Here is a 14950-nt window from a genome sequence, read left to right on the forward strand (position 1 = left end):
TTAAAAAAATTATTTTTCACAGGATGAGCTTTGCTGAGTGTTCTCCCAGCACGTGTCCATGTGGAGATCATTGTGACAACCAGCATATCCAGAGACACGAGTGGGTCCAGTGTCTGGAGCGTTTCCGCACTGAGGGCAAAGGGTGGGGCATCCGCACCAAGGAGTCTCTCCGCTCAGGACAGTTCATCATTGAGTATTTGGGTGAAGTTGTTAGCGAACAGGAGTTCAGGTGAGATGGACATCTTCATTGCTATACAATGAAACTAGTGTTAGATGATGTATATTTCTTTCTCTTATCTTCAACACATTCCTACCTTCCATGTTTTAGGAGTCGCATGATGGAACAGTACTTCTCCCACAGTGGCCACTACTGCCTGAACCTGGATAGTGGCATGGTGATTGATAGCTACAGAATGGGCAATGAAGCGCGTTTCATAAACCACAGCTGTGAACCCAACTGTCAGATGCAGAAGTGGTGAGTGTCACAGCAGCCTTGAACTGTTTCCCTGCTAATGCCCTTGTGGTGCTTTTAGGTGCTTACCAAAGAACAGATTTGGCTAAGCCTTTTTGGCTCTGAGCACGAGCAGTTGCCACAAGTTGTTAGGGATGGGATAGAGGCCTGGTGTGAACCACATTTGGTTTACAGATATAGAGTACTGCTTTTATACTCACTATGTGTCTATAATAGTCCAAATCGGTATAGGTTACCATGTGAGGCAGATATTGTCAGGTCGATTTAGTCACAGGGGATATTAGGGCACAGTGTTAAACAAGTGATGCTGTTCGATGTGACAGCAGTGTCACAGGAGCTCATTGCAAAGTCTTCTAGCTTGATACTTCAGTATTTCGGTGGCTTTCTTGAAAGTTGGGGCATGTTAAAATAGACCAGCCTATTACCTAAATAGGCTGTCTGTGTGTTATTAAAATGGTCTTCTCTGCAACCGACTATAGCTATAACACACTAGGAATGGCCCAAAAGATGGTACCGTGGAATTTAGACAACTGGAGACAAGGCCAGCTACATAAAATCCAGCCACGACCAGGGGTTATAGTAGGTAACAGTGCAGTATAATGATGTTGCAGCTCAAAATAATGTTTATTTATTGTGTGCCTTGCTTGGTGCAGTCCCTCTGTCTGAAATGAGCTATTTAACTCTTTTCTCATTAAAGCCACTCTACCTTTAAGACCATTTGATTGCTGCTACTGGCAAACAAAAAAGGTTGGAGCAGCAGGTTTGGAGAACAGGACATCCATCCTCACAAAAATACCAGTAACTAAGCATTTAATGCTGTCTGAAGCCTGTTATTACCTCCGCAAACACAGAACTGATTATTTGAAAATGTGCCATGTGGAATATGTGCAGGCACCATAGTAACAGTATGTAATAAATAACGCAGAAATTGGGGAAAAGCCTATTATATTCATGCAGCTGTACAGTTAAACCAGTTGAACAGACCTTGATAAGTAGTCACTGTGAATGCTAGGCAGTATTTGTTGCCTCTCTTTTGGTATCGTACATAATAGCTCTAAAAGACACACGTGTTGCAGGTGCACCGCTCTGTAAATGAGAAGGCTCTACCTTGAAACCCCAACCTTATTAATGTGGTTGTGGTAATCTGATGAGATCACCTCACTCCTTTTCTTCCAGTGTTCAGAGACCTTAATGGCTTAAAGCCCTTACACCTGCCAAAACAATTCTCTTTTTTTCCTGAGGGCTTGTTCTCGCAGCATGTTTAAATCCACAGCTCATGGAGACCTGGCTGAGCAGGCCTCCCTTTGCCTCGCTTTTCTAAGTGAAACCTGCTTAGTTTATCTTTAGTTCTTTTAGTGAATGTGCCAACTCCGTTAGAGGATTTGATTGTTGAAAGCTAATGACGACATAGAGTTTACTATCACGTTGTACCCTCTGCCCTCCAACGTAGACCAGTTCACAATCTAGGACACAGGTCTGCAGGTGCCTGCGTGCACTCCTGAAATAAAAGACTCTACAAGGATGGAGGATTTTCAGCACAAAGCCTGACGAGTCATCCGTCTTGTCACAGAAGAGAGATTACATGCAGCCGGGCCTTAGATACAGCTGTAGTGGCTGAAGACAATGCGCTGAATCAGCTTTTTACCCCTATATAAGGAATAAATTATCAAGCGGCTGGCAAGCAGAATGGTGTGTTTTATTCTTACAAGAATAGTGAAAAGCTGGAGCGCTGCTTCATTTGGAGAGAGGAAGAAAGGCATTACTTGTTGAACATTTGTCACACTGACTATTCCCTTTTTGTCCCAATTTTAAAACTGGGTTTGATGTAATTGACTAATATTACATTTTAACTTTAAAATGAAAGCTTTGCTTCAGGGAGAAATTTGTGTTTGTACATCCTTGTGTAAAAGGGATATACGGTAATATGTTTTGGATGTAGTTAGTGATTTTTTTTTTTTATCCCTAGCCTAGAACTATACCCCTTGAAAAAGTGAATCTTTTCATGTGATCAAGTCAAAATGTTCACTATTAACCTGAAAAATAGACATTTGGGTATAATTATATAATGAACTGAAATCATATACCTGTTACCTAACCTTTTGGAAAGTGTGATTCAGTACTTAGTACCGTTTCCTCACAGCAACAAATGTTCTGGATTTGGATCTCTTGGTTGATGGAAGCATCTAAGTGTGGTTTGCACTTGGACTTTGTGATTTTCCCTCAGTTGTATGTGTTAAAGCACTTATGTTGCAAAGAATGGAGTGACCTATGAATATCATTAACTGTATATAAAAGGTGGACTGTTTTGAATACCTCCATTCTGTTTCTTCTGAGCCAGAGCAGACTAGAACTGGTGATGGTGGCGTGCTAAACCTTAAGCTGAAACTAGCAAGCTTGACTCATGAGATTTGTAAAATTGTAAAATGATTTTAGCCAAAGAGCTACTGTCCCTGATGACATTTCTTAATTTGAAGTGTGAATACATTGCAATAAAGTGCCAGCAGCAAAAACTGCACCATGCTGTAAATTTAGCAATATAGCATGGGAGTCTATGAAGATTGGTTTGCTTTTGGATTCAGCCTCAAGAGTCCACGAGAGGAACTGTCCTGAGGCTGCAGGCTGCTGGTCAGTGAAACCACAAAAACACTGCAAATAGAAGTTCATGTAGTATCCTTCTAGTTGTTGTACAGGCCCTTTTGGGACAGTTGTTACTACAGTAAGCTCAGATTTTGAAATGGAATCACCGAACTGCTATTTTATAAAAGCTGTTCCAGAGCCTGTGGGCAGGTTAAAACTTACCATGCTTCTTGCTTCCTTTCATCTCCTTAGAATATCTCCTTAAGTATTAAAAATCTCATAAAAGCTTCTCTCATTGTAATATTCTCATTTCTTGCAGGTCAGTGAACGGGGTGTACAGAATAGGTCTCTTTGCTCTCAGAGACATCAGCAGCGGGACTGAGCTCACCTACGACTACAACTTCCGTTCCTTCAATACAGAAGAGCAGGTGAAGCACTAGGAACAGTTTTGGAAGAACGCTTATTTTCAGACGTTCTGTTGCACCTGTGCATATTTCTCACATACTGTACTGCACTTTTCTCTGCAGCAAGTTTGCAAATGTGGCTCAGAGGGCTGCAGGGGCATCATCGGAGGGAAGAGCCAGCGTATTAATGGGTTGCCTGGGAAATCAGGAGGGACTCGGCGGCTCGGTCGACTCAAGGAGAAGAGGAAGTCCAAACACCAGCTCAAGAAACGAGTGAGTGATGCATATAGATGGAAGTGGTGAGAGTTTGCGGTGGGATCAGGTCACTTGTAATTAAGACTGGATAATGGCTTTTTTTTTCTCCTATTACACAGAAATGGATTCCCTTGCAGCTTAATATCTTGTGTTAAAAAATTTTAATGAGGGAAAACTAACATTTTAATTGAATAGAAATCTAACTATCCTGGTAGATTTCAGGTGCAGTATCTATGTAGGGCACAAATCTTTCTTTGTCTCAGAGGTGCTCTTAGTGGGCCACGGGATTTCTAAAAAAAGTAACTCGGAGTACCTTAAAGGGTATAGTTTTGCATTAGTGACCTAAAATGTTTTCTGAACTTGCATGAAATCAGGAGTAACCTGCAAGTTATAGTGGGTTCCTCATTAATCATAATGGCAGTTCAATCCCCAACCCTCATTTAATCCCTCTGTGGCTCCTAAAGACTGAAGAGCACCTTGAATGGTGTTGTCACCGATGTGTGTGAATGAGAAACTGTTTAAGATGAGAAGACAGGGATTGTTTAATGGGACTTTTGTTATCTTCAGGAGGAAGAGTCAAGTGACAGCAGCAAGTTTTACCCTCATCTGATGAAGCCCATGTCCAACAGAGAGAGGTAAAAACATAAACGGACACACAAGATAAGAAGAGGAAGCATAACTCTAGTGGGCCAACTGATAAATTGTGTTTGGGTTCCCACGCATCCTTAAAAGTATAAATCTGACCTGTAGGCTTGTGAGAGGTTTTATATTTTAAGGTGGTAATACTAGTATCAATGAAATATGTTTCTTTATCTGTGAGTGCAATGACCTTTTAAATTTCTGCATTTTTGCTGAAAAAAATGGTAACAATGAGAATTTAAGCAGTTGAGCCCACTTTTTCCACTGCTTGTTGATGATCAGTCAGGAGACAAAATGTTTCTCCCACTGAAAATGCAACATCCAGATGAGCAGAATTAACTTTCTGGGATTTCCTTACCTGATAATTGAGCATGCGTCAAGTCAACCACCCACACAGTTTCCAAAGTGATTTCCTGTTTCAGTCACATGAATCAAGCCGGGATAAAATAGCAGAAACTTTTTTTTTTTTTTTAAAGCCACCACCAGTGATAGACATAATCACAATTCCTTTCAGACTTGTACACAGGAATCTGCTTGAACCCCTCATTCATATGCACCTGGGAAGCCAGTGACACATTTTTATTAAATTTCTTTTTCCATTGCACATAATGCTTGCTTCTCCATTCTAATAGAGTGGTTTATTAATACACAAGACATATATATGTCATTTAAAAGTAAAAACTTCTCAACTCATGAGGTGTGAGTTGATGGTAACACATTTAAACGGTCTCCTTTGATTTCCAGAAACTTTGTGTTGAAGCATAGAGTTTTTCTCTTGAGGAACTGGGAGAAGATGAGGGAGAAACAGGAGCTGCTGAAAAGAGAGGGCGAGAGAGAGAGGGATGCCAGCAGCCTGTCCATCTATACGCGCTGGGGAGGAGTCATCCGTGATGATGGCAACATCAAGTCAGGTACAAGCTTAAGAAATTCAGTTGCAAGTAATTTAAGCTATGTAAAGAATAGTGTACGATAAAGGGGACACAGACATTTATTTTTGAAATGTAGACAAAATTCAGAGACTGTAAATATGCAGATGTTTTAGACGTTAATGCTGAATGGTCATATCTTGTGTCCAGACGTGTTCCTGACGCAGTTCTCAGCCCTGCAGACGTCACGGTCGGTACGCACACGAAGGCTCGCTGCAGCCGAGGAAAACACAGAAGTAACACGCACCGCTCGCCTTGCTCACATCTTCAAGGAGATTTGTGACATGATAACCAGCTACAAGGGTAAGTGACCCCGGTCACGCTGATATTCTCATTAGTATGACCTCTAGCCTGATCTGGGGTCTGATCAGGCTTCTTGAAGGAATCTTTCAGTGCCTCGGTGTAGCTGTCCACTGTTTACTGAATGATAAGAATCTGTGATTGAAAAATGATGACAGGAATGTTATTATTTTCTTTTAATCTCAGACTCCGCTGGTCAGACACTTGCTGCCCCGCTGGTGAACCTCCCATCTCGAAAGAGGTAAGAGTGTAAACCTGCATATCGACAAGCTGTTTCATGTTTACCAAACAGCGCCTACTTATGTTATCTGGTCTATCTGTGTACAGCACCCACGTAGTGTAACAGTTTTATCTCTCGCCACACACAATCGTGACAGCCTGTGTGTTGATGCTTGTCCAGTATTGATAGTAATCAGCTGGTGTCAAAACAATAGCAGCTTATTATTTTTCTTCAGCTACATGGTAAAAAAAAAAGCTGTTATAATCTGGGATTTGTTGCCCTGTATGCTCATAGAAATTTGAGTTTTGGTTGAATCTGATTTAATAAGTTTTGAACTGAATGTTCTCCTTCCTTTTTTTGTCCTCCCACCCACCTCTGCTACTGACAAACCAAATTTGGAGCCTAATTCTTTTATCTTTGTGCACCATCAGGAACAGCCAGTACTATGAGAAGGTGTCTGACCCGCTGGACCTGAGCACCATTGAGAAGCAAATCCTCACGGGCCATTATAAGACGGTTGAAGCATTTGACACAGACATGCTCAAAGTATTTCGCAATGCTGAGGTAGGCAAAGGACCAGTTCACATGTTTGTAGTAGAAGAAATTAGGATTTTATTTATTAGTAATGATCAGAAGCTGTTCAAGTAAAGCAGCTAAACTGAGGAACTCAGATCTCTGTGATGCATTCCTTAGTTTGCATTTTTAGAGCCATAAAAAAAGAGGTAGATTAATCCAATGAGAATTTTAAAAAATGCGGGTAGAAATTGAGGTGCACTCACTAGCCACTCAATGTAACCATGCCTAGATGACCTGAATATTTTTATTTAGAAACTCAGTGAAATGTAAATACCAGCATATTAGTTTGTTCTATCATCTCTGCTCTCTCTTAATTACTTGCTAGCTCTCTCAATGAGTACTTCCTTTATTGATCTTTTAACTTTAATTTTTATATTGCTAGATAATAAGATTCCTGATTCATCCATTATTAATATTATTGATATATATACTTCATTGTGTGAATGGAACAGCTGCACATCAGCTTGAAAATCACTGAAGATGTAGAGAGTAAGAGTCTATGAAGCAGCTGGAAATAAATTGTGTTCCTATTTCAACTGGTGAAAATTCACAAGTTTATGCTGCTAGTAGTCTAATAACATGTCCTGAGGGATACACTCATCCATGAAAATGATAGTTTTCTGAAATTTTTGGTTTGGTGTCAAACTACTTGCTTAATCAGTGTCATAGATCTGTTAGACCGTTTGTTAGCAGTCATTAGAAACTCAAACATGCTGGTGGCACGAAGGCATTCAGCTGTTGGAGCATCCAGTCTTAATCTTTGAGTGACGCGTCCATGCCGTGGACTCTTGTGTGTAATCTCAGACTCTTAGAGCTCAATTATCAAAGGGCCTCGTCAAATTGATACTTAACGCTGTTATTGTGCAGCTTCAACACTTTCTTCCTCCCACTCAGTCATTGCTTTTCTTTCTCCTGTCTCGCACACAAAAACCTCCCAAATGGAACATAACTTCGCGACTGCTGATCCTGTGTGCACATGTTGCAAGGCTGTTTGATTTACATCTGTATAGCTAAGCAGTTTAAACAAGTGCCACTTGAAAAGCTCTCAGGGCAGCTTACTCTTCCAGTCAGAGAAGTTTGAAGTGGACGTATAAATTAGAATCACCCTCTCGCCCCAAGGCCCTTTCTGGCGGACTGAAAAAGTGTGAGAGGAATGTGAATTACTGTTGAATGTGGGTGTAGCCTTGCCGGTGAAATTTTGGCAGCTGCAAAGACAGTTTTGAATGAATCTTTCTGTGTCGGTGACCTTTGTCCTGCAGGAAATTGCCCGTAGACTTTCAAGGATGAACAACTCAAAGCCTTAACCGTGCGAGTGAATGATGAGCGTGTAATTCTGGGGTCAAATGAGCATTCCTCAGCTTTAAATATCGATCACTTTATGGTGTCTGTGAGGTCCTGTTGTCCTTTTGCTCTGCCAGTAACGGATTGATTTAAAAGATTTTCAGCAACTGTCTCGTTTTCCCACCAGAAATATTATGGGAAGAAGTCATCAATAGGCAGAGATGTCTGTCGGCTGCGGAAAGCCTACTACAGTGCTCGTAATGAAGCTGCAGTCCAGATTGATGAGATAGTGGGCGAGACCGCCAGCGAGGCAGACAGCTCAGACTCGCTGGACCGTGACCACGGTCATCACCACCACACAGGAGGGCCCGGGTCTCACGACAAGGATGACGATGTCATCCGTTGCATCTGTGGAATGTACAAGGATGAAGGTCTGATGATTCAATGTGAAAAGTGTATGGTAAGTAAAAAAATATCAGAAACAGTCTTTACTTCGACCTCTCTTCTTTTATCTCACTTGCTGATGGTGTAGAACTATTTTAGCGTCTCTCTAAAGACTTCACCTATCTGAGAAGTACTTTGTCAAGGAGATTTTCCATGCAGAGGATGCAGGCAGTCTTTTGTGTGTGTTGTCTGTTATTTTTAGATACAGAAAATGAGGAGGATAACAAATACTGAAGGAGCTTAAGTTCAGAGGTTCAGAAACAGTCAAGGTGGTGAATCACTAACGCAGAGGTTTTTTTTTTTTGGTTTTTTTTGAGCATTTCATTCGAGCTGTAACTCAATGTTACTTACAGTAAATGGTTTGAAAAGTCTTCTTTTTTCTTTTTTGTCTTATGCATTTATGTGATTTAATAATTTTTTCCCATCATAGGTGTGGCAGCACTTTGACTGTATGCGACTGGAGACTGAGGTGGAGCACTATCTGTGTGAACAGTGCGATCCCCGGCCTGTAGATAGGGTGCGTCTGTTGTTTCGAAACCACAGTGGATGATGAACTCCTTAAAGTCTGTTTTTTGTTTGTTTGTTGGTGTTGTTGTTTTTTGGCTAGAAGTGTCTCAGATGTGTCTTATCCTCACTACAGGAAGTCCCCATGATACCCCAGCCCAGCTACGCCCAGGCTGGCTCTGTCTACTACATCTGTCTCCTTAGAGATGACCTGCTGCTACACCAAGGTATCTAAATCATAAAGCAATCGTAAGCTCACGCATGCCTGGAAAACTCCCTGTACTCACAGAGAAATTTATCATTTTGATGCAATGATTTGCATGCTGTGTTACTCGAGGGCAACCTGACGTGATTGATGTGGTTATACATGCAAAAGTGTGCACTTTTGACCACACCCAACCACATCTGCCTCAACGGTTAGGAGTGGTCAGAAGTGAAACAGCTTGAAACTTTGAATCAGAAACATTCATTTCAGCTTAAGGCTGAGTTGTTCTTTAAGGTTTGTTTTTGTCGATTATTTTATTGCAAATGCCATAATGTATTATTGCAACTTATCAATAGACGATTGCTTAAAAAAGTTTCTCTAACTTCTCTGCAAACTTTAGACATACAAGAGATCTGCAGCGGAGAGAGTCTGATATTCTAGGTGACTTAAGTGGTCAGATTCTTGTGAGACATATTATTGTAGATAAGTAACTGATCTCTGTGTTTGTTTGTGTGCAGGTGACTGTGTGTATCTGATGAGAGACAGCAGACGCTCACCTGAGGGTCAGCCTGTCAGACAGTCTTACCGTCTCTTGTCTCACATCAACCGAGACAAACTCGACATCTTCCGAATTGAGAAGCTGTGGAAGAACGAAAAGTAAGTTTATTACCTAAACAGGCAGGGAGAATAACTGTGTGTGTGTGTGTGTGTGTGTTTCATTATTGTTCTAATGAAACTGTCCACTCACACTCTAAAGGGGTGAGCGATTTGCCTTTGGCCACCACTACTTCCGTCCTCACGAGACACACCATTCTCCATCGCGGCGATTCTACCAGAACGAGTTATTCCGCATGCCGCTCTATGAGATTATCCCCCTGGAGGCAGTGGTGGGAACCTGCTGTGTTCTCGACCTTTATACTTACTGCAAAGGTAAAAATGCACAAATGAACCCAAATATGTTAGCTGAACTGCTAGAACCATGTTGGAATTTGGTTAATATTCCCATTAAGTTTTGATAAACATACGCTACAGGAAAATGCATAGGCATGTGCTCACTTGAATGTTTTTTTTCCTGCTCAAATACATCACGTCCCTGCTAATTCAGTGTGCATTCTTCTTAAAGGACGGCCAAAGGGTGTGAAAGAGCAGGATGTGTACATCTGTGATTACCGCTTGGACAAGTCGGCCCATCTGTTCTACAAGATCCATCGCAACCGTTTTCCGGTCTGCACCAAGCCATATGCCTTCAATCACTTCCCCAAGCGGCTCACGCCCAAAAGAGACTTCTCGGTGAGAGCGACAGGACTGTTGAGCCGGGATCTGTTACTGATTTACAAACACTAGAAAATGTGTTGAGAATGGAAGTCATGTTTTAGCTGGGGTCTTTTTTTTTTCTTTCTCTGTGTTTTAGCAACCAAAGCTTATAAAATTGGGTCACACAAGAAATTATTAAAAAAAAACACATTCACACAGAGTTAATGTAGTGTTGTATGCACCAGACTAATAGTTTATATTTGTTGTAGTGTTAGCTTTTGTTATGATGACAGCTGTCAGATTTGTATGATTTTAGAACTTGATACAGTACAGTCTCATGAAACAGATGCACCGAAAGCCTCATCCAGCCAAGTCTGCTTGTGTTGAAAAATGAGACCAAGTTAACAGAATCCAGAACTTTTCTTTTCTTTTTTTTTTCTTTCTTTAAAAAAAAAAAAAACAATACAAAAAGGGATATCCTTGTCAGCACTTACCTTTTGGCCTCAAGGTTTTAATTACTTCTTATTTTGTACTCGTGGAGGGTAACTTGGATGTTAGTCAGGGTGGACTTTCCCTGAGTGTTTTTTTTTTTTTTTTTTTTTTTTTGTATTTTTTTTTTTTTATCTCTACATTTTAAAACCCTATCTACTTGAAACGTACGTGCTTTATGTTAAATTTCATTTTTGGCTTTCTTGCAGCCTCATTATGTTCCTGACAACTATAAGAGGAACGGCGGCCGATCAGCCTGGAAAAGCGAACGACCCAAAGAAGCTGGAGGCTGTGAGGACGATGCCTCTTCCTGCGACCGGGGTGAAGATTTCCCACCTGAGGGAGAAGATGGAAGAGGAGTGGAAGACGACATGGACATGGCTTCAGAAGATTCCGCACTTCTTTCAGCCAAGCCTAGAAGACCAGAACGGGAAAGGGAGACAGGAGAAGAGGAGGACGAGGAGGATGGACAGGAAGCCGATGAGCGCAAGGGGCTGGAGGAACGCTCAGCCGAGAGGATTGGAGAGTTGCTTGAAGTTCCATCATCCTCGACTTCATCGCCACTACACCACCCAGCTCTGGGCAGGAGGGAGGCCCAGCGGGAACGACTGAACAAGATCCTGCTGGATCTGCTGCACAGAACACCCAGCAAGAACGGTGAGGGACTGGGAACAAAGGAGGGGGGTAGGTCAACAGATAAATGAGGGTTAAAGTTTAAGGTCACTTTGCTGTGACACGTCATTTGAACGTGTTGGATCATTTTTTTTAAAACTACTACTATTTCTGAAAGAATAAGCTTGAAGTTGGGGCAAGAATCTGTCCATAAGAAGCATAGGATGAAGAGGAGATCATATTTATGTTCTATTTTATGTCACCTAAAAATATCAAAATTTAGACCAACGCTTCAAGGAAAATTCCCATTTACCTCAACCTGGCAAATTTACCATTAATATGGCTGTAGTGGCTTGAAGGGTCATGCTCACTTTGCGATCATCACCTTTTTTTTTAAAGTTTTTAATCTGAACAGCATTTATTTGTGCGACAAGCATGAACTGCCTACAGTTTACCACAAAAGATAATTTTTTTTTTTTTACATCAATTAATTTTAATCATTTTTCAGTCTGACCGAATGTTGCCTGGAACGGGCATTGTACTAACCGCATTAGGAATCTTCATTCTGGGATACTTGCCAACTGACCAAATCACTGGCATACTCATCATCACACGTGTGTAGCTGACTTACACTGTGTTTATACTGTCTTCTGAGGAGAGTTGGCAGTTAAATGCAATGGCGGATTTACCCCATGGACCATTTTGAGGGCGAGAGGCTGTATCAGCTCGCTTGTCAGTATTGATTTTACCCAGAGTAAGCAGATGGATGAGGAGCTTAAACATAAAGAAGGAAAGACAGTACTCTGAAGATGGTGGCAGAGGCAACCTACCTCGGGAAACCGGTGGTGTTCCTGTCCTCACTGCTCTGCTAATGCCGACTGCTGCAAAGAAGGGGACCTTTGAATGTCTCAATGTGTGGAATTACAATTCATGAATTGAAAGCTTTGAAAACATTGCCATCCCCGAGATGGTGTTTCATCAACAAAAGACCAAGACTGGCCGGACTGAACTCTCAGCTTCCCATTTGGCAAGTAAGTAAAACGTCATTTCATGCGCTGGATTATTACACGTTACCCACTACAATACATTTGATAACCCGTGATATAGAAATACAGCCAAGTTTTGTGTTTACTGTTGGTCGGACTCAAAGACAAAACTAGTGATTCTAGTTGCCCAGATAAATGCTGTTCACATTTCCTCCAGTCTTTACAAGAGAGGACAAGTTGCAAAGTTGGCACGACACTTGAGGCCACATTAATGGGTTAAAATAAGTTACAATATACCGGAGTTCCCTTTTAACACTTCATCTCACTTACTAATCTTAGCCTAACGTGAAAGATCCCCACTTAAAGACCATCAGAGGGTTGTTGCGGCGTAAAAAACCTTACACATCATATATCAGATCTGTCTGCTATGACAACCTCTTGCAAATAAAGTAGAAGCTGAAAGAAGCTTTTATTTAAGTCACAATGGGGAATTGCCCAGGATATGCTCATTTCCTAATGATTTGTCAGTCACAAGTTGTTAGCCAGTGAGCATCCAGTTTTACATTCAGATCCACCCCAGGCTCGTTACATCATACTTTAAAACACCAACATGGATATATGGTGAAAATAGTCAGCTTGAGGCCTCATAACATCACTTAACAAACTGATTGATGACGTCACAGTGACTACGTCCATCTTTTATAAAGTCACTAATTACACTACTTGATACTTTGTATCATTACCAAAGAAACATTGTAATCTAATTGCAGTTAACAATATAATGATATGCCGCCATATCAGCACAAATGTCTGTGCTCTCGCAGTTTCTTGTTGTTTTACAGTAAATTTGAAGTAATGCACATTCTGCTCTGCCGTGTTTGTCCTCTCTCCCACTTGGACTAAGCTCAGGCAGGTGGGCTGTACATGAACTATGAAAAGGCACATTTTTTTAGTTTTTCTCAAGAATTTATGTATTGCTTGTGAAACCCAACTATTTGGCTTGTAGATGCAATTTGTTTCTGATAAGATAAGACAAACATTATTTATCCAAAAAAAAAGGGAAATTCCAGCCAAAACATTAAACACACCCTGTAGTGGTTGCTAGTTTAGCCTACTGGGTTTAGCAAGTGATCCATATGCTGCAAGGCTAATGCAGAGGCCAGCGTTTGATCCACCCCAAGGCCATTTTTTACTGCCCCCCCCCCCCCCCCCCCCCAAAAAAAAAGTAAGAAAAGCTCAATGGGAATAAATGAAATATGACCAAAGAAAAACCTCAGTATGTTTAAAAACTCCACAAAAGAAGGAGCTGAAATAGAAACAGATTAACTAAGCACCACAATAAATAGAACTCTAAATACAATAAATACTGATACTGTGGTATGAGGTCTTACCTGAGTTAAGAACATTACCTTACTACAAACAAATGATTAACATGTTAAAGCCAGTATCTATCCCATCGATGTCTAAGCCAAGGTACCAAAGCCATATTTGGTGGATACAGACTAGTAATCCATTACCAGTGTTAAATGAATGAGCTGCCTTAAGCGACCCTGGGAATTATTATTTTATGTGTACAACAACATCAGACTTAATTTTTATTGCTTATTAACTGTTTAACAGATTATACTTGAAGCATTTTTGCTTTAAAGTAACTTGCCTCCATGCGGCTGATTTTTTTAAATTATTTTTTTATCTTTAATGTGATCGCCCTGTGTCATCTATTTGTGTCCAAGCTGCTAATTTTCTCTCTCATTCCAACTTTCTCCAGCCATTGATGTCACTTATCTCCTTGAGGAAGGCGCAGGGCGGCGCCTGCGGCGGCGGGCGCTCGGATTCAGCGATTTTGTAGGCAGAAAATAATGTTTCTACGTGCCTGTCAAGCACACTGCCTTTCACTGTCATGAGCAAGGGGCAGAAAATGGAGAGACAGCAAGAAGGGAAATGAGCATTGTTGGTTTTCCAGCCATTAAGGACCACAATGCATCCCTGGGGGCCTCTTCCAGTTTACCTCTTCCAAGACTGTCGTCTCAGCTCTGAGAGGGGTGGAGGGTGTTTGGAAGCACTGACTTCAGGAGCTCTCAAGGAGCACAAAGAGAGAGCTGACCCAGGCTTCTTGCTTATTTAAGTAGTATGATGCAAAAACTTTCTTTTTAAAAAAAGAAAAAGAAAAGAAAAAGAAAACGAAAATAGGAGTTGTAACCCATGCATTTAAATGCATTGAACATTGAAAACATGGGTAGATGAATTCCACTAGCAAGCATCTGTAATGAAATAAGTGGTACTGAATAAGGATGGATAGAGGGGGAGGGATGGATTAATGATTCAGTCTGTGGGGGGGATATGAGTGCTGGAGAATTGTTCCCCCTAGTGGAACCTAGCTGCAATGAAACAAATGTAAGGGATGAGAGAAGAACTGCCCAGGGGCTGTGGGGTGGGGTAGGAATGGCATAGGAGAAATGTAAAGTTGAGCGGTGTGCTCAGATGCTGCTCATGAGAAAGAGAGAACAAGGGTGGTGAACTGCACTTTTGGTACCATGGATATTGTGAAGCTCTCTGTAATGTATCTATAATGAAAACACACTAACACTCTCACAGTATTGGATGATGCAGTCTGGAAGAAAAAAAAAGAAGCAAGTCTATTATCTTTTTCCTGTTATACTGTAGTAACTCATTTAGGAACAGAAGAGGCCTGTGGCGTGTTTGTTTTATTAGAGTAAAGGGAGGGGGTTTGGGAAGATGGAGCGTGCGCGCCTTTGTCAGTAAAAGTGTCTTGTTCTTTTTTTTTTTTTTTTTCTTTTTTTTTTTA

General features: G+C 41.2%; 1 protein-coding gene across 2 annotated transcripts in view; it reads left to right on the plus strand.

The window, feature by feature from the left end:
* The window catches only part of ash1l (ash1 (absent, small, or homeotic)-like (Drosophila)), a 31688-nt gene extending 16756 nt beyond the window's left edge, over positions 1-14932 (plus strand). The window contains exons 11-27 of one of the 2 annotated variants that reach the window (XR_003271044.1): positions 23-229; positions 329-475; positions 3369-3477; positions 3577-3726; positions 4276-4343; positions 5092-5258; positions 5424-5576; positions 5760-5814; positions 6225-6357; positions 7838-8110; positions 8525-8611; positions 8735-8825; positions 9322-9460; positions 9561-9733; positions 9927-10093; positions 10756-12189; positions 13913-13971. Coding sequence is in view for 1 of the 2 variants with exons in the window: in XM_026156877.1 (XP_026012662.1) it covers positions 23-229; positions 329-475; positions 3369-3477; positions 3577-3726; positions 4276-4343; positions 5092-5258; positions 5424-5576; positions 5760-5814; positions 6225-6357; positions 7838-8110; positions 8525-8611; positions 8735-8825; positions 9322-9460; positions 9561-9733; positions 9927-10093; positions 10756-11203; positions 13913-14004 (2659 nt within the window). In the remaining variant the exon portion in view is untranslated. Of the gene's footprint in view, positions 1-22; positions 230-328; positions 476-3368; positions 3478-3576; positions 3727-4275; positions 4344-5091; positions 5259-5423; positions 5577-5759; positions 5815-6224; positions 6358-7837; positions 8111-8524; positions 8612-8734; positions 8826-9321; positions 9461-9560; positions 9734-9926; positions 10094-10755; positions 12190-13912 lie in introns of both variants that reach the window. The other variant, XM_026156877.1, reaches the window with a different exon arrangement.
* Positions 14933-14950: the final 18 nt, after the last annotated feature.

The sequence above is a fragment of the Astatotilapia calliptera genome, chromosome 22 (assembly GCF_900246225.1).
Source record: "Astatotilapia calliptera chromosome 22, fAstCal1.2, whole genome shotgun sequence".
NCBI classification, from domain to species: domain Eukaryota; kingdom Metazoa; phylum Chordata; class Actinopteri; order Cichliformes; family Cichlidae; genus Astatotilapia; species Astatotilapia calliptera.